The sequence below is a fragment of the Polyodon spathula genome, chromosome 17 (assembly GCF_017654505.1).
Source record: "Polyodon spathula isolate WHYD16114869_AA chromosome 17, ASM1765450v1, whole genome shotgun sequence".
Classification (NCBI taxonomy): domain Eukaryota; kingdom Metazoa; phylum Chordata; class Actinopteri; order Acipenseriformes; family Polyodontidae; genus Polyodon; species Polyodon spathula.
This window is the reverse complement of record NC_054550.1, coordinates 34,527,749-34,551,360: the sequence shown is the minus strand read 5'-3', so window position 1 is coordinate 34,551,360 and position 23,612 is coordinate 34,527,749. Positions and strand designations below refer to the sequence as shown.

General features: G+C 41.4%; 1 protein-coding gene across 1 annotated transcript in view; it reads right to left on the bottom strand.

The window, feature by feature from the left end:
• Positions 1-585: 585 nt before the first annotated feature.
• Positions 586-23,612, bottom strand: part of LOC121330181 (calcium permeable stress-gated cation channel 1-like) — a 31,917-nt gene continuing 8,890 nt past the window's right edge. The window contains exons 2-22 of the mRNA XM_041276510.1: positions 19,404-19,653; positions 18,316-18,395; positions 16,044-16,137; positions 15,680-15,717; positions 14,994-15,136; positions 14,702-14,753; positions 13,728-13,910; positions 13,048-13,128; positions 12,820-12,940; positions 12,419-12,552; positions 11,418-11,540; positions 10,706-10,859; positions 10,153-10,259; positions 9,153-9,239; positions 8,759-8,824; positions 7,745-7,907; positions 7,239-7,344; positions 4,971-5,138; positions 4,447-4,562; positions 3,847-3,921; positions 586-3,454 (exon numbers count right to left, since the gene is read on the bottom strand). Of these exons, the coding sequence (XP_041132444.1) occupies positions 3,245-3,454; positions 3,847-3,921; positions 4,447-4,562; positions 4,971-5,138; positions 7,239-7,344; positions 7,745-7,907; positions 8,759-8,824; positions 9,153-9,239; positions 10,153-10,259; positions 10,706-10,859; positions 11,418-11,540; positions 12,419-12,552; positions 12,820-12,940; positions 13,048-13,128; positions 13,728-13,910; positions 14,702-14,753; positions 14,994-15,136; positions 15,680-15,717; positions 16,044-16,137; positions 18,316-18,395; positions 19,404-19,610 (2,508 nt within the window). The 5' untranslated portion in view covers positions 19,611-19,653 and the 3' untranslated portion in view covers positions 586-3,244. The remainder of the gene's footprint in view (positions 3,455-3,846; positions 3,922-4,446; positions 4,563-4,970; positions 5,139-7,238; positions 7,345-7,744; positions 7,908-8,758; positions 8,825-9,152; positions 9,240-10,152; positions 10,260-10,705; positions 10,860-11,417; positions 11,541-12,418; positions 12,553-12,819; positions 12,941-13,047; positions 13,129-13,727; positions 13,911-14,701; positions 14,754-14,993; positions 15,137-15,679; positions 15,718-16,043; positions 16,138-18,315; positions 18,396-19,403; positions 19,654-23,612) is intronic.

Here is a 23,612-nt window from a genome sequence, read left to right as displayed (position 1 = left end):
TAAAGTCATGGGGAGAAAAGCTGCATCTGCATTCGTTTAAGAAATTACTACCCAGAAAAACAGGCTGCCATGTGCAAAATGGAAAACATCTTCTGAAGCAATTATTAAAACCTCAAATAACGAACATAACATTTTGAAAATGAATCAAACCTTGCCACGAGCCTCAACTCTTCCAGGTGCATTCTAAAGCTGTTGTGTGTGTTTGGTTGATGCTATTAATCCTGCAGCAAGCTCAGCACACGCTTTGTTTGTACCGCGTTGGAACACGAGAACCTGCAGTTGTATTGTGTTGCAAAGCGTCATGTTTCAAGCAGACAGAGGTTTGTCATCGCAGATTAGCAGTGCATGTCAGTGGATTGAAAACACAAGTCACCACGACTTATATCAACAGCTTGTAGAAAAGAACAGCATCTTCTGACACATCCTAGTGCAATGCTTCACCGCTCGTCCCTCACACAACTGCCGCTGAAGCAGAATGTAAACGGCAGTCATGTCATGATTCAATATGTGTTTGTAATGCCTCTCACTGAATGTAAAGAGTCCTAGAAAACACTTGAACAGAAACACTAAAGACATACAGCACACAAACTGTTAATGTTTTAATGAAATATACAGAATTTCTTAGAGACTCTTAAAACCAACCCACTCATTAAAAAATCATATACACATCCCATTCTACTCTTTGTAAAAGCCATATTTAGGTTATAATGACAACAAATATTTTAAACCATTAGAAAAAGTGCCACATTGAACTCTAATTGAAATCCAATATGGTTTAGTTTAAAAGTTCTAGTTTAATATTTGGCCTGAAGGATCGTGCTGAGGGAGCCAAGGCCATATTTCAGCTCAAAATAGGTCAATTCAACTCAAACTTATTTTAAAGCTGCGTATACATTCTGTAAAAAACACACTGTAGCCAGCAGGAAAATAACAGACTGCATTCTGTTGAACATAGCAATACATCGTCTTTAAAATGAAACTGGGGCGGTCTTCTGTGAATTTGTGAAAGACAATCACACTTTTAGGGTCAATCTGTAACGCTATATTAGAAAGGCAATGTCAGGTTTCTTCAGGAGATTCCTTTTATGCAGGTGTTTATTTTAGCAGCCCCCTTTCATGGCTGGTTTCACAGACCCCGATTTGCACTAATCTTGGACTGCCTAATGTTATCTTAGGTAAGGTAATCCAAGACTAGTGTGAGTCAGGCTCTGTGAAACCAGCTGCTCAAGTCTGAGGTTATTTCGTGGTGTAGTAACAGGTGCACGATGAATATTATTAGTACAGAGTTTACGATGGCATATTTTGGAATACATTCATTAATAAAAACAAACCAACAAAGCTACTTCACAACCTGCACCAATCCCCTGTTTTATGTCAATATTTAACCAGACATGCTGTATGAGCCCATGACCCCAGCACATCCCACTGAGAGCAGAAATGCAGAAGAAGCTCCTAACTAAGCATTAATGTTGGACGCAGAAGTCATTACCTGCTATATAACAGATTGGAGGGACAGTTACTGCATATAAGGATATTAATGCTTTTAGAAAACTGAACACATGTTTTTCTGTGCATGAGGACACTTGTAACCATTGCTGCCCAGTGTCCAATATATTTGGCATTGAGAAAATAGGCATTCAAAACAGGTGTGGGAACATACCCAGGACAGTAAAGGGTTAACATTGTTTTTACCCACATACTCCTCATTCCGAGTTTCAATCCATGCAGCATATCCCAGGCCATGCTGGATTGTCAGTAAAGGAGATTATTCCAAGGCACAGCAACAGCGTACAGGAAACATTATTACACAACACCTTTTCTTTTATCGTATACAAGGAAGACCTCCACTCTTGCACTAGAAAGAGATCACAAAACGCTACAGGAAAAAAATGGCAGGATCGCAACATACTCCATGCCTGTTTCGACAGCAAAGTACAGGCAATTATACACCTTGACACTGAAAAGCATGTAAACCTAGTATATATAAAAGCCTATGTACAGGGACACCTCCATAGATAGATATCTACAGCACTCCCTCTTTCTAGTCCTGTCTAGAGCAATCACTGTTTCAAGCTTTGCCATAAAACCGAACCAAAGAACCCCATTCTTTACTCTCATATAACAAACATTTAGGATTACACTTTATCTGCATCGAGGTTGCATGCTGCTAAACTCTTAAAAGGTATCACTGTATAAAGGCTGCATTATATTATGAAAAAAAAAAAAAACACCTTGAAGCAAGACAGACAGTAATTGAGATAGTAATCAGAGGTCCTATTTTTAACTCTGCATGTATTACACTGTTCTCTAGTTTATCTGTCATAGATAGAGTCTTTTACAAAGGCGCTAATCTCTAACTGAATCACGTTTAGCCCTGTAATCTTAATTACAATTTCTTTAGAGGTGAGAGATAGGAATTCTCCACCACTGCCTGCACAAAACGGTAGTGAATATTTAAATGCTGTCCTTCATCAAATCTTCAAATCAAATCTTTTTTTTTTTTTTCTCACTTCAGCCTGAAGGCCGGAACACCATGAACAAGAGGATTAAAATGATTTCCACGTGCAATAGACTGTCCGTTTTAGAAGTCGGTGTCCGGAGAAGGCAGATGGTGGTCAGTCCTGGTTGGAGGAGCAGTGGATCTTGAGTGGCCTTCCCAATCGAGCAATGCCAAGGCCCCTGACACACCCGACTGGTGTCCTCTATTACAAACAGTGTTTGCCAAGCCTGTCCAATTGACTGAGGCTCGCCTGTGACAAAACACATATCAGCCTGTCTACAAAAAACGATTTGGTAAGCTGTAAATAATACAGATCAATGCCAAGCCATAACAGAAAATATCACTTCAAATGCAATGCCAGTCTGGTCTGACTGTAAATGAAGCAGAAATACCCAATGGGAAATTACAGAATAGCTAAGTAGCATTGCCTTGATCTTACAGAACAGCTACTGTAAGCAGCATATTAGTTATTCTCTAAAATTGATGATTAACACCTGCATCCTTTTGTTTGTGCATCCTGCTTAAGTGACCTTTACACATTGAAGCACATCACAAGCTGTGTGCTGAACATACGGGAGAGAGGGACTGTGTCATGCAAGCTGCTTCTGCTTCTGTTGCAACACTGGTGACAATAGCAAGGACGTAGAGGATGAAACCAGGTGAAGGCTTTCCTCTAAGCTGTGGGTAAATGCAGCACAATTCTTCTTCAGTGATATGAACTCTGGATCCTTGTGGAGATCCCTCTTAATGGTACCCAATATCGCTGTCGACCAGGGGTCCGCTGGAGAAGTACTGCCGGTTCTCAAGTTCCGATTCAAAGGCCTCTGGACGGGTCTCCTCTTCCTTGCTGAGCGTCTCGATCCTGTTCTCCATGGTGCCGTAGCTCTGGTGTGCCGGCGATGGCATGGGCGTGAGTCCCAGCTCAGGATCTTGAAGCACCGAGGCTACAAAAACCTTTACAGGGAGGAGAAACACATGCGCAGATTAAACTTATTGATGCAGGAATACCTTACAGTGGAAAAGAGTTGCGTGGTCATCTAGGAAACACTGAACTTCTGAAATGGACACCAGGAATGATGAAATGAATCACTCCGACATATTACTTCAAAGAAACCGGTGGCAGAAGTAGGATTCTACCAACCCAGTCCATTTAGAAAAACTAAAATAGGATTTTCACAACTTTAATTTAAAACTACCGTTCATGGTCACAAGACAGAAGGTTCAATGAAGATATTAACCTAAAAATATGTCTCTTTCAAAACAGTAGTTCAAGTTTGTGCAAATTCAAATGGAGGAAACATGACATTAAAAGAAAGGAATTCAGGAGACAGTTTAGTTTCACGCACGTTGGAGTTTGGGGTGGAGGACACGCTGCTTCTTTCGTTGTCGTTAAAAACCCCTTCGGTCTGCTGATCCGACATCTGAAACAAACACAAATAGCATTTCAGTCCAGGAAGGAACGCTACAGAATTGAGTTAATAAGCTGCCAAAACAAGCAGACTACTGGTTAGTGTTCTCTGGCTTCAGCAAAATGAGTCGTGACAGTGCAACAAACATCATGCCCTCTTTCTTTAATAAATATATTTTCATTTTAATACTTTGACATGTCAGCATTTGAAATCACAAGAGACAGTGGAGTGTGTTAGGAATTTTACCAAACATATATATATATAATATGTATATATATATATATATATATAAACACGTACCTATTTGATGGCAAACTTAATAACATGCTGTTACATTTTATGAAAGAAATCACATTTCAGTCTCATCAGAGTTGCAATATGTATATTAGTCTGGCTCTGGAAAGATTAAATAAAATGGACATCATCTGTATCTTTCTATAGGACGTACAAATTAGACTTCTGTTAAAACATCCTCCTTTAGAGAACACAGAATTGGTTTTGTTAGGACTGGCAGGTCTCCCTCCATACCTCCCTTACCTGGTAGCTTGTGGGTTTCTTTGGATGGAGTCTCTTCAAACAGAACCCAAAGAGAGAGACGGCGATACAAAACAGCAGAGCCACAAAGGTGAACAGTGTGATGGGATGAACTGGTCCTGCAAAGAAAGGAACAGGGCAATGGTTTTTACATTACAATAAAACGTGAGAGATTTGAACCACGACAGATACACTTACTACGACTGGAACATACGTGCTTCCTAACAAAAAGTGGAGTGCTTTCCACGTACTTTAATCTAAATTGGACAATACTCCCAAAAGATGGAACAACTCAGGAGAGTAAACCTGAAGATACAGGCTTCAGAGGCCAGAGCCTCTGCAAAACTAGGCTCCCATAACCCATGTCTTCTTCCACTCTACACCTATAAGAGGGACACCCATCCATAGTGCGAGAGAAGTGCCACTTGTGGAGATGACTAGCAGTGCTATAGAATCTCATGAACAAGCAAGTGGCTTGAGACCACCTGCGCTCTCAACAGTGCAATTCAATATGAAGCCAAACCTACCTAATCTGAGCACTGAGAAGAACAGCAGCCAGAACATGCAGAGGATTGGAGCTATGATGACCTGGCTGATGGCTGCAGAATGAATGCGCTGATTTAGCTTTGTTGGGATGTAAGCATAGTAGATGTTGTAGCGATCCACCAGGTGCTTCAGGATCATGTAGACGAGTCCTGGGGGGACGACGGCAAGAAGACAGTTTGTGATTACATTTTAGGAGTAGTGGGATGAAAACCAGCCCCTAATAGACCTTGTTAAACTTGCAACAAGCTTCTTTTAAATAAATGTGTTAAAACGACACTGTTTAATTAAATCTCTCAAATTAAAAGAAACATGAATTCTGTTAGAGAAAGGGGACAGAAATGATATATCTATTATTTTTTGACAGGTGTTGCTGTTTAGGTTTTTCTCTTTGTCTCCAGTTGCACGTGTCTTGCAGGCACTATGGTAACAGGGGAATGGTTACATTCTAAAGCCCACAATCTGGATTTACAAAGACGAGGGGGTGCCAAGTAACAGGAAGTTACCACCTCTGCAACGTTGGCAAGCAGGTACAGGAGCAAGAATCCTCATTTGTTTTGTGAAAATATCACCTGCAGCTGCATAAAGTTAACTTTGAAATGTGCAGAGTCCCAAAGCTGATGCAGCCTTGTCATTGTCTTCCCTTATCAGTAACAACACACAGAAACATTACCTGCCCAGTTCATTTTTGTAACTAGGGTAACAAAAGCTGACAGAAAGGAAGCGATGTAACGCTCCCTTGGATGTCTTGTGGCTCACCACACTTTCAATCAGCCAGCAGCAGATTTACACAAAACCCAGAGACTTCTTCAGAGTAATCAGTGTCTGCAAGGCTATCTGAGAATCCATCAAGCAGGAAGATCAAGTGATTGGAAATGTCAGGGTGGGGAGGGAGCAGCCCGGCCTGGGCGCCTGTCTGCACATTGCTGTGCAATTAAGGTGATTCATAGTAACCTTCTCCACGACTCTCCATGACATTAATACCAAGGTTGTTCTGACAGGATGACAAGATGCTGACTGAAATTACCAGGGGACTGTCTGAATCTTTTCCTCTGTCTGTGTCAGCGCGTTCTGCCAGGTGCAAGAGAATCAGGAATGGGGAGAGCATGTCAAGAGGACGGTTTCTGGAGTCTTCATAGACAGTTTATAGATGTGAGGTAAACAAGCCAGACCAGGCAGCAGCAATAGCCCTGTTATGTTGTCCTGCTCTTATGTACGGGACGCTGAGGAGCGCCTCATGCTGTTGAAAGTTGTGTCCATCAGCAAAACAAAACAACAGCAAATAGCATTTAGGAATAAACACGGCTGGCAACGCATTAAGACAGCACACTGGCCGTTTTTATTTATTCACAGAAATTAGATAGAAAAAAAAAATTCACTATTATTTGTTAAGTTAATGTTTTACTGTACAATGACATCATCCTTCAATTTCAATTAACCTCGCTTCAGATATAGAGAGAGAAGATGCCAAACATTTATTTAAATTTGTCAGTGAGAGATACATAGCAGCAGAAGGCATCAAATGCTGGTAATAAAGGGCTTTATAGTTGATGTCTATCAGTTATGCATTTTAGCATTGCAAAGGAGCCTTTTAACCATCCAATATGTGAATACTACCACAACAATACCACTAGTATTATTCCACAATGGTCAACACTCAGGTTGATAGTACCTCTAAGTGACTAACAAGCCTGGACAAACTGAAAGCACATTGTTTTTTTTTCTGACTTTTCTGTTTTTTGCTCTACGGAGAGCAGTCTTTGACATTGCGTCATGGTTTTGGCAGTGCAGCGCGTCGGGAATATGAGCAACAGTAACAGGCTAGATGAGCAGCTCCTCTATTTAAAGATGGGTAAGGTATACATTTAAAGATGGGATTGCATCACGTTTTGAAGCAGTGTGGGTTGGATTAGCATGAAGTCTAACATCAACACAACCCTCTGCTTAGAATTCAAACACTGGCACATGGAAATCAACCCTTACCGTTCCCAGAGGCAAGGAATAAAAAACCGAATTAAAAGAGAAAAAAGCTTTCTACACCTTTGTAAAAAATGAGCCATCCTGCTTCTTTTAGAGCTGTGATAACCATGCATGCTGTATTCAGCCATGCTGAGACAGACATGCCTGAGAAAACAGCACCAGCTGGGCAGAACAAGCAGCTTTCTTAGCTAAGGGAGCCCAACTACTTGTGATAAAGTACAAGCCCTTGTTTCAGAGCTTCCAGTTATGAAACAAGAAGAGGAAAGCCTCACCAAAGGGAACGATGATGGGGCAGGTGATGCTGTAGGTCATGCTTACTGCGAAAATGCACATCGTCCAGGCGTACTCCAAGCCAAACTGAAACTCGTAGGCTTGGTTCTGAGAGAAGAAGCAGCAGAAGCAGTGTTAGAGTTTATACTGTAGATCACCACCAATAACAAAAGATGAAAGAAAAATCAAAGTCATAATTTACTGGCGTAGTCAGTTAACCCTTTCATATATACGGCAACCTCATATGGGGATCAATAAAAATAAAATAAACACACACAACAACTCTCTTCTAGTCTTTATATGGAAGACGCAAATGCATGATGTCCTCGATTTATTATCTGTCCAAAACTATTTTCAATATTTCAAGACTGGCAATAACAACATGGGTTAGGTTGTAATTTAGTTGGAGTTGGAGTTTACTTTGTACATTCATTTCAGACAGCCTTGGGATACATTTCCTAAACTGATGGAACCTTCATGATGTTCATTTTCAAAGAACAGGCCTTACCCTTTTCACATGAATGCGCTCGGCTTCAGACTTGGCGAAACACAGCCGAGTAGCGTACACAGCGAGCCCCGGGATCCTCAGCAGCTCCATGGCTGTGCCAATCAGACTTGATGTGATCACATAGTTCACAAAGAAAGCACCGTTATCAGGCAGGAACACACACCTGCGGGGCGGGATTCACAAAACAGTTCAAAAGCTTAACATGCATGAAACACACTGTCTACATTTCACCTTGCAATAGCTGCAATGGTTGTGGAAGATCATGATTAGATAACACTATGTAACACAATTTTTGTTCCTGGGTAGTAAGTGTTATTTCCTAATTGCTTATGCCTCAAAAGTATAGAAAATGGCTATTATTCCCACAAACTTTGCTTTTGTGACCAGGACAGTATTATTTCAAAATATCACTATTTCCAATGGGAAAACGGGCAAATGTGTGTCTTTTCGTTCACATAAAGTCAGAAAAAAAAAAACATATGAATCCAAACTAACATGTATTTATACTAAAGTAATACAAAAATGACTACAAAAGATTTAGACGTGAGTAGTTTTTCGAGATTTACGATTATACTGTAAATACAGAAAAACTCTCACTAAATCTCGAAAAACTACTCACGTCTAAATCTTTTGTAGTCTCGAAAAACTACTCACGTCTAAATCTTTTGTAGTCATTTTTGTATTACTTTAGTATAAATACATGTTAATTTGGAAGCAGAGGCCTTTTTATATCTGACGTTTATGTGAACGAAGGGGAAGTTAACCCCATCCCTGCCAATTTACACACATTTGACCGTTTTCCCATTGGAAATAGTGATATTTCAAAATATCACTGTCCTGGTCACAAAAGCAAAGTTTATGGGGAATAATAGCCATTTTCTATACTTTTGAGGCATAAGCAATTAGGAAATAACACTTACTACCCAGGAACAAAAAAAAAAAATAAATTGTTACATGGTGTAATCGCATACTGCATAGCGAAGCAGGTGTTTAAAACAAAAAAGAAATACTTACTGAAATTTGATGTCAGCCTCATCTAGAAAGTGAATGTCAAAGAGCCATCGAAAAAACAAATCCAAGCTACAAAAAGACAAGCAGAGAAATGTCATGGAAACTGAGACCTGCTTGACATTAGTCTCAGTAGTGTCATCCCAACAACTAATCAGAAAGACTGCCTCTAAAGGACCCGCGCTCCAGTGATCTGAATACGTGTGCACAGTGTAAATGTGTAACCATGAAATGGGAAAAGCAGATCACTATAATGACATTACACATACAAGACAGGAACTCGCAACTACATTCACTGTAACTGGTTGGCATAGCAGTTCATTATTGAGTGGATTTCTGTTATGATATTCTAGAGACAAGATGTGACTGTTAGGTACAAATACTATATAAATTACTTTACCTGGAGAGACCAAGCGAAGGCAAGATGATCACCATAAACACCAAGAAGAAATAGCACTTATGCATTGTTAACTGATTCTCGCTTGACCTATAAAAAACAAAATATTTTACTGGCATTGTGTTTTCAGACATCATTAGTAAGCTAGAACACGTTCAGTAAATGAGGCAGCTTATGTACTCTGCAGCTGAATAGGATTCATTATACAATCATGGAACCACAGAATGTGTTTTACTGCTTGTGTTTGATAAACAACCTCTCAGCTTGCAGCAATACATTGCAATGCTGGCTGGCTTGAAACACTGAACAGTGAAAATCCTGTAGTGATAATCCCAGCTCCCTATGACTCGATTAGAAACACCTTGTTATGGCAGAGCTCCTGACCCAACACTGGGTTTAAAAAGTTATGAATGTCTTCCCTCTGCAGAGGGCTAGCCATACAGAGCAGACTAATGACATGTTTTTCTTTCCTGGGGATATAAAGCCCTGAAGCTCTAATTTCACTTCAGTCTTGAATGGAAAGCATACTGATCGCTATGACAACATGACTCGAGTGGCAATTCACTGCAGGAATCTAGTTTGCCGCTGAACATTTGCACTGTAAGTAGAACAGACAGGAATAAGGATTCATTACTGTGTGAAGGGCTGCATTTCTATAAAGTACCAGGCATCAAGCTTTTTGATCTAAAGCACTGTTTTTATAAAGGCTGTGATGATCAGTTCCGTTCTGTGTACACTACAGATGTGTTGATATCTTTCCCCAGTAGCAAGAGGGCTCTATTCACAAAACTTTATTACGTTTGTTTTTATTTTTTATTGATTAGTTGTTAAGGAAACCAACAAGAGTCTAGATATTCATATGAAGAGATGTCAGGTTTTCTGAGCGAGCTCTTAAGCTCAGGGTGTTGTCAAGACGACGCAGGTGGTAGAGCTTCATGCCTGGACAAGCCTGAGAATTGTGCAATACAAGGGAAGTGAAATGGGCTCCCCTGGGTTCTGTTACCTGGTCCAGTGAGATTCGAAGAAGGCAGAGTAGTAAACGATGAACGGGAGGAAGACCGAGAACGCCCACAGCAGCAGTGTCGGAAAGAACTGGGTCACAAGCGGGTTCTGTGAACAGGGGAAAGCACTTCGAAAGTGAGAGGACACCACGGATCAATGAGGCGAGGCACAAAAACAGGTTGGGTTTGAGTTTTACACAAGTCCTCACTTCATTAAATAGAAGGTCTTGCCTCTATCATCAATGTTTAACATTTACTGCTAGCGCCATCTGTTGGTCACTCGAAATACTGAATTATTAACTGATGAAGTTAAAACTGAGCAAAGGTTTTTCTCGGTTAGTAATTTAAACAGAGCCCCCCCCCCCCCCCCCCCCCCCCCAGATTTCAACATTTGGTTCGACCTATTGCTCGAGAGAACTCACTTGATGAGACAATGGAAGTGGAGCCTTCCACTCTAGATTTGGAGTCCAGAGACGATTGTCAGGTGATGATGACGACGGTGTTGTTTTATACTTTCTTTACTGGTAATGAGAAAGAAGCAAACAGAAGACCCACCCTGAGGCTCTCGATGGGCCGGGTCACGTTGAACTTGTCCATGGTGTTGACGATGATGGCTGGAGTGGTGAGGAAGAAGAGCAGGATGAAGAGGCAGATGTTGAAGAGGACACAGCGCACCCACCACCTGGAGCCTCGCACGGACAGATTTTCCCTACGGGAAGCAAGCACAGGGCCCAGTCACTAAACTGCAAATGAACTGGCATTTTAAAAAAAACGATTTTGATGTTTAACCCTTTCAGTCCCACCTTATCATAGTGCCATTTAGAATTCTTAAAGCGCTGACGGGAATGGAAAGTCCCATTTACCAAAATATATGTAAAAACAAAATGAGTGTCCTGTTCTTATGAATAGTCAATAGAGGAGGTCTTTTTTTTTTTAATTATATACCGGTAACTTAATTTGGCATTCTAAACAGGGCCCTGTAGTTTGTTTGATGGGAGCACTTATTTTGGAAAAAAAAGGAAATGCATTATATCATACAAAATAACAAAACATTTATACAACTGTGTGTGGTTTTGACAATGCATGCAGGTTATAATAGCGATGATATAACCCAATGTAATCCCAGTGCTAGTGCTACAGCTCTTGTGTACACTGGATATAAACCCTACCCCGTTAAAGAACAGGAGCTGCTTGAATGATTCCACCGAACGTTTTCTTGAATTACCCCCCCCCCACCCCCTTGGACTTGAAACCACTGTCTGCTTACCAAATGATGTCAGTGGGTGCTGGAGCATACTGTACCCCCCACTGGTGGGACTTGACAACGGTGGTTATGCTGGACTGCTGCAACTTCCTGCGACACGGAGTCCGGCCATAATCCTTTACAATGCTGAAATCAGAGACGGGGAGAGACTGCAGCATTCAGACATTCACAAAGAGACTCATTAACAGCTTGCATGCACACATAGCGCAAGCACTCAGACTGGCCTCAGCTCCTGTCTGTCCGAGCAAGTGAGATCACTGGATTAACCACAGCCTGCTTACTTGCAGCTCTTAAGGCAGAATGTCAAAATCTGGATCAATTAGCATGTACACATGATTTTTAACTATTCATATTTCTGTGCCCTTTTAAAGTGAGCTGCACATGGATGCCTAATATGTACATTATGGATGCAGGGTGAGTATTTGTGTAGCTGTACCAGACCTTGATATGCTGGCTTGACATCTAGTTACATAAAGCCTGACAAAAGATAGAAAAAAACCCAAGTAGGCTTTTAAGAATTGTTAAAGTGCATTATTTAATTTCCCATGCACACTGCAAACCTAATAAGGATGCAGGCACTTAAAATTCCACCTTCTCCATCTAAGAGTGAGCTCACTAGAACAAAAGGTTTGTAATAACCCCCAGGTGGATGCATAAGCCTGTGTTGTGTTTAGGAGCCATTACAAGACAAGCATAGGACCAGCTACCTGTCAGACCTGAATCCCTCAAGCACGTTCACCCGTGGAAACGTTCTTCATGAGTATGCTGTTTGTCCAGCCTCTCCCAGGTTTGTGCAGTGCTATGTATTTGCCATACCTGTCTGTGCTTTAACCATGCTCTTTTACACACTGTGCTTTTATATACCACAGGAACATTTAATAAACGTTTCCAATAGTAAAAGCACAGCAACAGCACAGTGAAAGCATGACAAAGCACAGGTAAGCATTGTAAAGAACAGCGAGGGGATGGGGGGAGCTATGCCTCCTGCCAATGCAAACACTCACATTGCAGTCATCCTCTCGTCCTGAAAGGTGATGAAGGCCATGTCCAGTCTTTTAAGGGCAATGCGGTTCTTCTCAGCATTGAACTCATCAGTAAGCTTTTCTTCCAGCTCGCTGTAATACTGCTCTGCATCCACCTGAGGAACAGGTACATGGAACACATGGATTCTTCACTGCAGTACATCTTATCATTTATCAGTATTCACTTACAGTGGGATGCAGTTGTATTTTTTGTACTTGGCACACAGTGCAGCCAAGTGGTGAAATGTCGAACTGTGACAAGGATGCAAACATCCTGCCCATCCCTCGGAGAAACACAGCTTCATGGCTACACAAGGAGGGACGCAAAGTGCTGCACTGCAGCTGCAGTTCAGGGCTGTAAACACGAGCAGATCCCCAGATACCTGTTCAAACCCACAGGCGTCACAGCAGAAGATCTGAGCGCAGGGGTGGCTTTTGATCATAACCTTCCCTTCTTTCTGAGCCTTCCCTGTGAAGTACAGCCGTCCCTTCATTGCCTTGCGCCTGAAACACACAACCCCCGCAAAACCTTTAGCAAGGAGAGCAGCAAAACAGGAAACTTAGCATCCTGGAACAATACTTTAAACTTCATTTGAAAGCCTTTCGTTTACCTTTCAGCATCAAGCTTCATCAGCTTCCGAACATCATAACAGAAATGCACATCGTTCACTGTGCAGCTTGGGTAAGCTTCGCTGAAAATGAACAACAACAATGAAGGATTTTACTGCAAAGTAACAAGGGCTTCCACTGGATAAGGCATTGCCCTTAATGTCCGTCTGCTTTTATGAAAATGTGTCTTCATGACAGGTGGTTATTATAAACCATGTGTAATTTAGAAATAAATGAAAAACAAAGGAGAGCTAAAATAATCTCAATGACAGAGCTACACTGAGATATCCATGTTAAACTCTGTGTTGAGATCCATGTTAAACTCTCTGTTGAGAGCCATGTTAAACTCTGTGTTGAGTTCCCTGTTAAACTCTGCGTTGAGTTCCATGTTAAACTCTGTGTTGAGTTAATAATAATAATAATAATAATAATAATAATAATAATAATAATAATAATATCAATAAAAAATCTAAACAAAATAGAAGAAATTAATAAGAATGAAATCAATAATAATAATAAAAACACACAATTAAATAAAAATCAATAAAAAACAATACATGTTTGTAAGTCAGGCTAAAACTATAAAAGTAAGCCTTTAGAGTTGACCGACGCAGCATATCTAACAGAAGAGAGCAGCGAGAGCCACACTGTGGGGCACTGTAGCAAAGCACACTGCACTCACTGGAAGTGCTTCACGATGAGCCCCGTGTCGGAGATCTCCTTGGGAATTGACGTGATCATCAGCGTTCTCGCCACCTTCTCATCCTCTTTGTACTCCAGCTGCACTGAGTGGTGCGCCATGCAGAGCACGGTGATAATAAAATACAGCAACGCGAAAACACTGTGCAGCCACAGGAAGCGATCCCTGTGAGAGAGAACCACACAATATTTCACGCCAGATTCAATCACATTGCTATTCAGAACTTCTGCACATAGTACTTCTTACACTAGGGTTACATCAAGATTTGTCATTTATATCCCTACCTGCATGAGACTGATATCAGTAATCCCCGATACAGAAACAATAGACCACTTTGTGCTTTAATTCGGCATCTTAAACCACTTCTAAAACGTCTCATGCATTTGATCTTTTGCGGCTCTGTGTTCCTTTTCTCTTACTATTTTAAATGACTTGCAAGTGTGGCCTATTAAAGCCTTCAATTCAATTAGACAAATCACTAATTTGCCTATTTTGACAATCTTCCACAAATTTTACAGTGGTTTGACTTCATGTGCACAACAAATCAAAACAGAAGCAATGGGGTGATCTAATACATTTGCACGCTATTTGACATGTAGCTATTGTAACATGAGTGGGTGCAATAACAATGCAATAATAAAATAACTTATTTTTATAGGGTCAACACTGCCTCCCCTGTTCTTTAACGATGAGCTCACTGGCTTGCAATACAGGCTGTGATGTATTCAAGTTTCACCATTGAAACCCTGGTTTCCAGTTTTACAAGCCAACCTCAAATAGGAGCACCGATGTTACAGAACCCACAGGAAGTAGTTTCCATAGCAATGCACTTCTCCAGCTAATAGAACTATTCAATTTAAAACAGAGAGAGGTCTCCGCCTTGGCATAAAGATCACTTTTCCCATCAAACACTGAATGTATTTATTTATTGAACGCTGAAAGAGGTTTGGACATACTGTGCAGGAACATTAGCTATAGTCATCCTTCCAAAATGCTGAGGTCTGTCTCCTGCAATGAAACAAACAAACAAACAAAGCCCACGGTTACTGTTTAACAATACAACCGTCTGTCTTCATAGACTGTATCTGAAACTGACTGGGTGATGAAAGACGAGAGGCTGTCTGTGCTTTGCTTGAGACTGGCCTACCGTGGTTTTTTTCCACCAGCAGCACAGCAAGACACGTGGAAGTGTACAATACACACCCATGTGACTCAATTATTCGAGGCTTCCTAGTCTGTGTCACTCACCCAGCAGGTTTCCGGAGAAGTTTACAGGCAGGATGACGGCGATGGAGAGGGCACAGACAATAACCATGAGGACCAGGATGTGCCGCTGGAACGAGAGGTAGATAGTGGCATCTATCCCGCATTTACTCTGAATCTCTTCATCTCTGAAACAAACCAAAGGGAAATGCACAGGTACATGTGGAAGCCTTGTACAGAGTTCAACAAAGAAAACAGCACAGACAGCAAGGCACCCTAGACTTCCAGCACAGAGCAGTTCTGACAGCTGACGTACGAGTTAGTAATAATTACAGTCTGACCTGTCTAGACTGCTTTCTCCAGATGAGAAATAGTGGAGCTGAATATTTACGTTTACTTGTTATAATTTATTTGAGAAATGTATAATCAATCAAATCAATGAAATCATTTTGATATAGCATCTTTCATGGTGAGCCATCTCAAAGCGCTTCACAATGAAATCAAATCAAAAGGCCTATGCAACAAGACAAGACCAAACAGTAAACACGTATAAACCCTAATAATCCTGACCAAGGCTGACTCATTAGCATACTCAATGCAATTGATCCGTTTTGGAAGCAGAGATATTTCACGCTTCACCAGTTTGCTATACTGTCAGTTATTATTCCCACTGCCTGTGCTATGCTGCTCGTATGTTGATCTGTGACCTGCAAACCACACCCTGCACTGACCTCATGTGATAGATCGACGAAAGCCAAGAACAGAAGCCCTGAAAATAAAGATAGAAACAAATGAAATGGAAGAAACAGTAAATGAATAAATAAAGCGAATTAAAACAGGACAGCCCCTTCTGGATAGCATCCCTCTGACAATTGCTGTAACCCACAAGTAATAATTCTTTATTAGCAACTCTTTAATACGTCTAGTCAGTTTTATTTTATATCTTGCAATTCTTTTATTATTTCCTGTGACATCAGAGTTACTCCCTGTAATAATAAATGAACACAAAAGCTGTGAGCAGCGTGACACGCCGTTTGCAGTCTGTTATCATTGGTCTTCGTAAGCAACGGGCTGCTGTTCACTGGTCAGACTCACCACATCTTTAGTCTCCATGTCCGAGGGACTGGATTCAGAGGGGGGAGGCGATTTCTCCTTCTCGCTCGGCTCTCCATAGAACAGAGATGTGAGGCTGAGGGGCAATTAGAAGAGCTTTAGTTTAGTGTGAGAGTCCCCATCCTATCAGAAATGCAAGAAGAGCCCCATACCGTTCTGAAATGCTGACTGACTATCCCAGAATGTCTCTTCATGTGACCTGTCACCTCTTACATCCCTCCCATTGCCATGCTGTTGCAAGACCTCCATTTCATCCAAGTGCTAGAACCCCCAATGTACTTGGATTGGTTAAAGCTTGTACAAAACTGTACAGAAAGGGATTCCTCAGAGTCCACCTTGATTATCTACAGGTCTAGCACTCTGCATGCTTCTTTCCCAGCACTGTGTTATCCAACCAAAAAAATAAATAATAATATAATTATTAGGCAAAGTTAGAAAAAGGTATATGGGTGCCATTATTTGCTTATGTTAATAGAATACAAATAAGGGACAAACGGAGGGTAGGTCACGGAAAAGCACGCTTATCTCCCGAATGACGGTATGACATCACTTCCTCATCGATCCTCAAGCCTCCCACCAATATTTTAAATCACAGCAATTGAATTATTAAAGTGATTCTCTTTCCTGTTCATCCCACTGCAAACACAATGTGAATGTGCAGGGGAACAAGGAGTGTCAGCACCCAGCCATGCAGAAACAAGCTGCACTGAACCCCTGCTGCACAGAGCGCTGCTACAGCTCCAAATCTCCACACCGTCGTGCAAACAGGTCACATCCAGAGGAATGGGAGGAATCTCATTGCTTGCAATGGAGACTCATTTTAAGTAAAGTGAGAAATTTGGTTAACATGGCACCTCCTAGTGGATTGTTGTGGAACAACCAAAGTAAATACACAGAACTACAAGAAATAAGAAATATATATAAAACATAACATATACCAGTAAGAAAAATACGCATTATTGATTTGTATCACAGCGTAATTACATTGGCTGTTTAACACTAAAAATAAAATACAATATTACCTATCAGCAAATATTCTCTTTCAATATTAAACTACATATTAAAAAAATCAATAATAAAAATAAAAGTAGGAAACTGAAGCCTGTACATAATATGCCATTTTCTAAACAACACTGAATTGAATGTGGTTGCAATCTCTTAACCCGTTCTGTATCACTGAGTGATTTAACATACAATCTCAATTCAGGTTTGTTCTGTGTTATTGCACATGGATAGGTCAGGCGTGTCACTTATTTGACTGCTGTATTTGCACAGAGCCTTTTTGCCTAGTGATGGTACAGTAATATTAGAAAGGGCCTGTTTATATGGAACACACCATCTGCTCTGACAAAACCAACATCAAACACTAACAGAAATGCATGTGCTGTCACACAGAAATACTGTCTCGGGTAAAACCAAAACCACCGAACTTCCCGATTCCATTCCCCAGCTCTCTATAGAGACCAGTTAGTCATGTATCACTCCCTGTGGGACTACAGAAGTATCTCTGTCCATGCAGTATTTAAAATGTCACAACAGCAGTAAATGGGTTTTCAAAAGGTCATCACACAATGGATTCTGCAGCAAGACCTTTAAGAACGCCTTTAATGAAAGTAATTCAATGATTGTGTGGAATAGCAACTGGTATGCCGGTACTTTCTCACAGTGAAGCATTGTATTTGCTTTTGTCAAATAAGGATGTGCCTTTGGCCTTTCCTGGGATGGAAATACGACTCGTATTGCAGAGCAGTTTCACCAACTCCAGGTTTTACTACCAGCTTGGTTAGCCCCAGTGTATAGATACAGCAACAAGCTCAGGTGCGTCTTATTAAAAAACAAGAATGGATCCAACTGCTATGCAATGGGAGTCTGGTTACCATCCTTGCTTTAGGTTTTTTTAAGATGGACAAGAGCACTATATTCAAATCAAGTAAGAATTAAACCAAAAAAAAGACACAAAAAAAAAAAAACACACACACACACACACACACACATTTCTGTAACCGGGTATTCAGACCCGATCGTAGACCACAAATTACACACTGAAAACAATTTCAAACCAAAAGAGGAATCTAACGCTGCAGAAAACCACGCTTCTTCAATCTGTCATGAACCATTACTTCAAAAACATTATTGAATATGCTTGTAATGAATGTTCTATCCAGAAGGTGGTGCTGTTGCTCTTACTTTACCGAGGGATGCTGCCATTGCTATATAATCTTTTTAATACTGTACACATAGCTCCGTTCTTTACCTGTCATTGTCCATTATCAATGCCAACCGTCCATAATCCCATGCTGCTTTCCGCAGGCACGAGAACACTAGGAGCAGCACCTGCAGAACACAATGCAAGGGTTCAGTCAGCCTCTCCTGCTCTTTAAACACCACAGACTAACTGTCTGCTCACATGATGCACAGAGGTATGCAGCTCTTGCCCACCACTTCGTATCTCACCTCTCCTGAACCCCCCCCCCCCCTTTCTCTGGGGGCTTAAATAGGAATCAATGTGAAAGTTAGGTCTGGAAACCAAAATCAACAGCAACCCCCCCCCCCCCCCCCCCCCCCCCAAAAAAAAAACAGTATAACCTTGGTTAGTCCACCTTCAAGCTAAACCATCATTCAGTACATTTTTAAAGACTTTCAACTGCTTTGAACCTCTGCATTATTTTAAAAGCTAAACCCATTTGGACTGGCCTACAGCTCAGACAAAGCAAACAAATGGACACATACAGATAAGCTTCAAAGAAATGAAAGAGTCTTCCAGCTTGATCAGTAGGAGGCACTTTGTTCAAATCTATTTATAGGCAAGAAGTATTTAGAAATAAACAGCGTGTGGGCATTCTAGTTCTCGTACCTCCTAGCAGCTGTCTGGGATGAATACAAGTGCGCGATTGATTTCTGAACGATCTGCATACTGAGGTTGTGTTTGTCTGTCTCTATCAATATGCACCTTGACAATAAGGATATATTTCTATCCTGCCCAAGATAGGAAAAGCTTTTAGAACATAACAGTTTTGGGAACAAGACAAGGCCGTTCGGCCCATCAAGGCTGGTCCCTTGTTAGCACCGCATTGACCCCGAATGGGGGGGGGGGGGTTGGGGGATCTCATTTAAAAGAATCAAGTCTCTTTTTAAATGTTCCCAGTGTTTCAGATCCTACTGCATAGCCTGCTTGGCTATTCCATGCATTTATAACTCTCTGTGTACCTTTCCTTCTAAACTTACTTTTACTCAGCTTCCAGTCATGCCTCTTGTTCTACTCTCTGCTAAATCTGAAGCAGAGTCTTGGGTTAACAAACTAGACCATTTATGATTTTATAGACTTCAATGAGATCCCCTCACCAGCCAGAGGACGAAGTTGATGGCGAGGACAGTGGGCACGCCCCCGAACGGCAGGCCCTGCAGGACGGTGCTGTGGGACCGGGTGCTGTAACACTGCTCCACCGTCCCATTGTCCGTCCTCAGGGTGTCCAGGAAACTCAAGACGTCCAGGCTTGTGTCGCGCTCATTCCCAGCAGCCGGGACAGCAGAGAAGTAAGAGCCTTCCATTTGTCCTCCTTCTCCGTCCAAGCCGGGTCATATGAGCATCACTCTGGAAAGCAAGTTCAGTATTGGTTACTGTTCACTTGGACAACTTCTTTGTCCTCATATAAAGACTAGAAGCAACCTTTTTTTATCCATCCCCATATGAGGTATCCACGCATGAAAGGGTTCATGGACAAGGACTGAATTTCCAAATCGTTGTGGTTTATCAAAATGACCTAGGGGTGCAATTATAATCCTTTCAATACTGATAAACACCACTGCTCTGGAACTCTCAATGTGGTCCTCCATCCGCTCCCTTCAATGCAGTGTTTTCTGGCCACCTAAACACACAAAGGACAATCCACACAGACAAACTCATTTTTTAAATTTGGTTTGCAAGTGCAATACCAAAGGGAGATAACAGCACACACAGAAGAGCATGGTTTGTTTTTTTGCCGATCCATAGATATTTGGACCTACTTTCTCCCCTCCAGGTCAGTAGATGGAAAGGTCGATGAGGTTAAAGTCTTGACCAGCTGTTTTTTCCTTACTTTTACTTGCACTGAACTGAAGCTGCTTATATCATATTTAAAACGACAGTGTTCTGATGTGTAATCTGAATACACAAGCCCCTTTTGTACATAGCTAAAAATATCTAGGATGTTTAGTTGCTGTATATTCTATGGGTGTTGACTATCCTACGTAAAGAATTTCTATATAAGAAAAGAAACATTTAAAATCTACCGTCAAAAAAAATAAAAGGTAATAATCCAATGAAACACGAACAGAACACCACAATCCCAGGATCTATGCTAATAGAATTGCTTCTGTGGCAGTTGCAGAAAGCAGAAATCCATTAAATATCCACAGAGAATAAAATCACGCAATTATAAAACTCGACTTAAAAGGAACTAAAATGAAAAAGACACGTGCCTTTTCTGCTATGCTTCTTTTAATGGAAGGGTTCCGGGTTAAACCCTTCCATTTCTCTGTATTGCCAGGCCGTGGGTGCATCACTCCATTAAAAAAGCAGATTCATGCTCGCTGCAGCTATTGCTTTAAAACACAAGAGCTGCTCCAGCTAGCTGAGGACAGTGTTGCTAGTGGATGTTTTACATCACAACGTTTCTGGACACACTCCTGCGCTAGTAATTGTGAAACCATTTATTCCCATATAATAACCCTGATAAAGGCTTCCACACATACAACCATAGCAACACAAAACCACGACACGGAATCTACTGGAGATTGGATTTCCCCAGAAACAGTACAAAGTAATAAATCAATTACAGCACCAGAACAAAAATACTGTCCTGTCCCCCATCACTGGGGCTGAATTCATCATGCAAGGTCACCTCATCTTACTAGATATATATTTCGTGCTCAACACAGCGCCTGGGACCATCTGAGTATCGGAAATTTGACAGCGGCAATAAGGGGATTAACTGGAAATATGCTTGTCTTGCGATTAGCTCAGCAAATCAATCCATACATATCAAAACAGCAACACTGTGCTGCAAAATACTTTAGAAAGTTTATTTTAAATTGGGCAAATTGCTAAATGGCCAGCGTTACAGTAACCTGGCAGCTGTGTGCCCTCTCTGGGGATGCGCTCTGTCATTGTGAGCATTTCAATATAACTATGTCACAGCTCAAGATGGATTGCTGACGCAGTGAAGATATATTATATTGATCCGTGGGCACATTCGGGAAAATAAAACATCTATTTCAGCAAACTTTATTTAGTGAAAGAAAATACATTGGATGGATAGATGGACGGACACAAGCCAAGGCTCTCACCCCTCTCTTGAACCAGCATGATAATCTGAAAACCAGCAGCGCCAGCTTTCAGCAGGTTAAACCAGTACTGGTCAATCTTGCTGGAATCAATCAGGCATTTCATTTCTTTTTTTTTCCTCCAGCAGCATCAAAAAGCATTGATATCCCTGATATGCTAATATACTAAAATGACAAGCTCCACCCTCACAAACCTGATAATGCAACAGAAAACCCACAAGCAAAGCTGTGTTATAGGGGATGCATCGTGCATACAAGCACCAATAAATCACCAGACGACAAGCTGCTGCAAGGTCATACAGCAAGTCACTGAACAGAAAGATCACTGTATAATGTGCAGCCTGCCTCTCTCCCTGAAAACATACACTTTGTAAACTCTGTGTCGGGAGTTACATAAACACATGCAGGTAATAATAGGAGAGCATTTCTGTAAGGCAATGTTTGTGTGCTTTCAGTATGGTGGTGATTGCTTGTACAGGATTAGGAGGGATAACGAATTCAGGTTCAATGCTCCGGCAATCCAGCCTGTGATACAGTTCCTACTATGTTAATAACAATGGGAGAGTCGAGCAGGCTAGCACAGCGGAAGCCTGGCTGCAATTAGAGCAGAGCGGGCAATGATACTTATTCATAACGTGACACTTATAGAGGGCACAGCCTGACTGTGAAATCAGCGCAGTTAAAAAAATAATGAAGCGGAACACACTGAAAGCCAGTTCCCCTCCACCCCCTCAGTCCAGCGTGTTCATTGGGCTCAGAGCAAATTCAAATGTAGATTTCAGCTGCTGTGGTGCTTTGTGGAGGGCGTGCGTGCCGGCACAGGGCTGGGAGTCCCCAAACTCATTGGAAGTCTATCGTTTCCTCAGCTCTCAGTGTCTTGCTGGATGATTTGTCTGCTGGATCAGTGAATTCTCTCCAGCACAGTGCAATAGAAATGTGCTCTTCAGTGAGGGCATGTCCAAGGCCACTCTCAGTGAACACAATAGCAGTTTCTGCACTGCGTTTACGGATCCAGAGCGCTCAGTGGTAAATCAGACAGCTTTTTTTTTTTTTTTGTGGAATTTGCAATTGCTACATTTCTGCTCTTATGTTGTCTATTTGGAGGCAAAGGTTTGCAAACCCTTGCATGTGATATAGTGGATACATTATTACCACTGAGTGAAACCTAGTCTCTGAAACCAAGTTCCAAGCAAATACCAGCTCAGTGTCTGGTATTCACGTTCTCCTGGAGACTGGGGAGGAAGACAGGTCAGTTAAAAAGTTAGAAATGATGGCATGATGATGTCACAGTTCTAGAAAAAGAATGTTCCATTCCGAGTCCCAAAAGTCGTTGTAAACATAACCTGTTCAGGGATGGAAATAAGACTCCCTTTGCATAGTAGTATTATCTATTTCTGGTTTTACCGCGAGTTTAATAAGAGCCAGTTTAAGTTTTCAAGGAGGAAACTGAAAAGCTGTCACGCTCTGCTGATGACAGAATCCACTCCTTGACATCTCCCTCCCTGACTCGCTGACTTCCAGAGAAAAATAACCAGCTTTCAGCACTTACTGTTCCAGAGCTGGTGTTTAAGTGCCTGGCCTCATTTATCAAATGGGTTTTTCCTCTAATGAAAAGTGCAATGCTTTTAAAAAAGTGTTTGTGGCAAATTAAAACACACACCTTGTTAAACACAAACTGGAAGTCGTGACTGATAGTGATGAGTTTGCCTCTTTCAGAACCCCTTGGAGGGAAGGAGCTCAATATGTAATTACTTGTCCTGTTCGGGGGTCTACATTTCCATTTTCTGTCCTGATAAGCCCTGCTATCCACTGTCCCCAGTGCTGTGAATGGAATCAACGACCAGGGCTTCTTACAGCACTGCAGCAGCCCATCCCATGAGTCAGCAGTATCACATTAACCTTGCCTGAGCTGAAACCCAAAAGCCTCTCTACACACACAGATTTATAACCCTTTACTGGTCACATTAACGCTGGTGCACCGTTTACACAGAAAACATTTCCTTTTTAGAGTCTCCTTCCCCAGAATAAGTCGGAGATCGTTGCAATGCTGTATTATTGAAGAATGTTAATCAACACATTCAGTAAAGCTTATTAATCTTCTGTGGTGGCACACAGTGTATCAGGACCTGCAGAAACTACATCACACATCAGTAATAAACTGCTCTCCTGTTTTAATGAGTTTAATCTAAATAACCTTATAAAATTTGGTCCCGATGCCCTCCTTTGAGT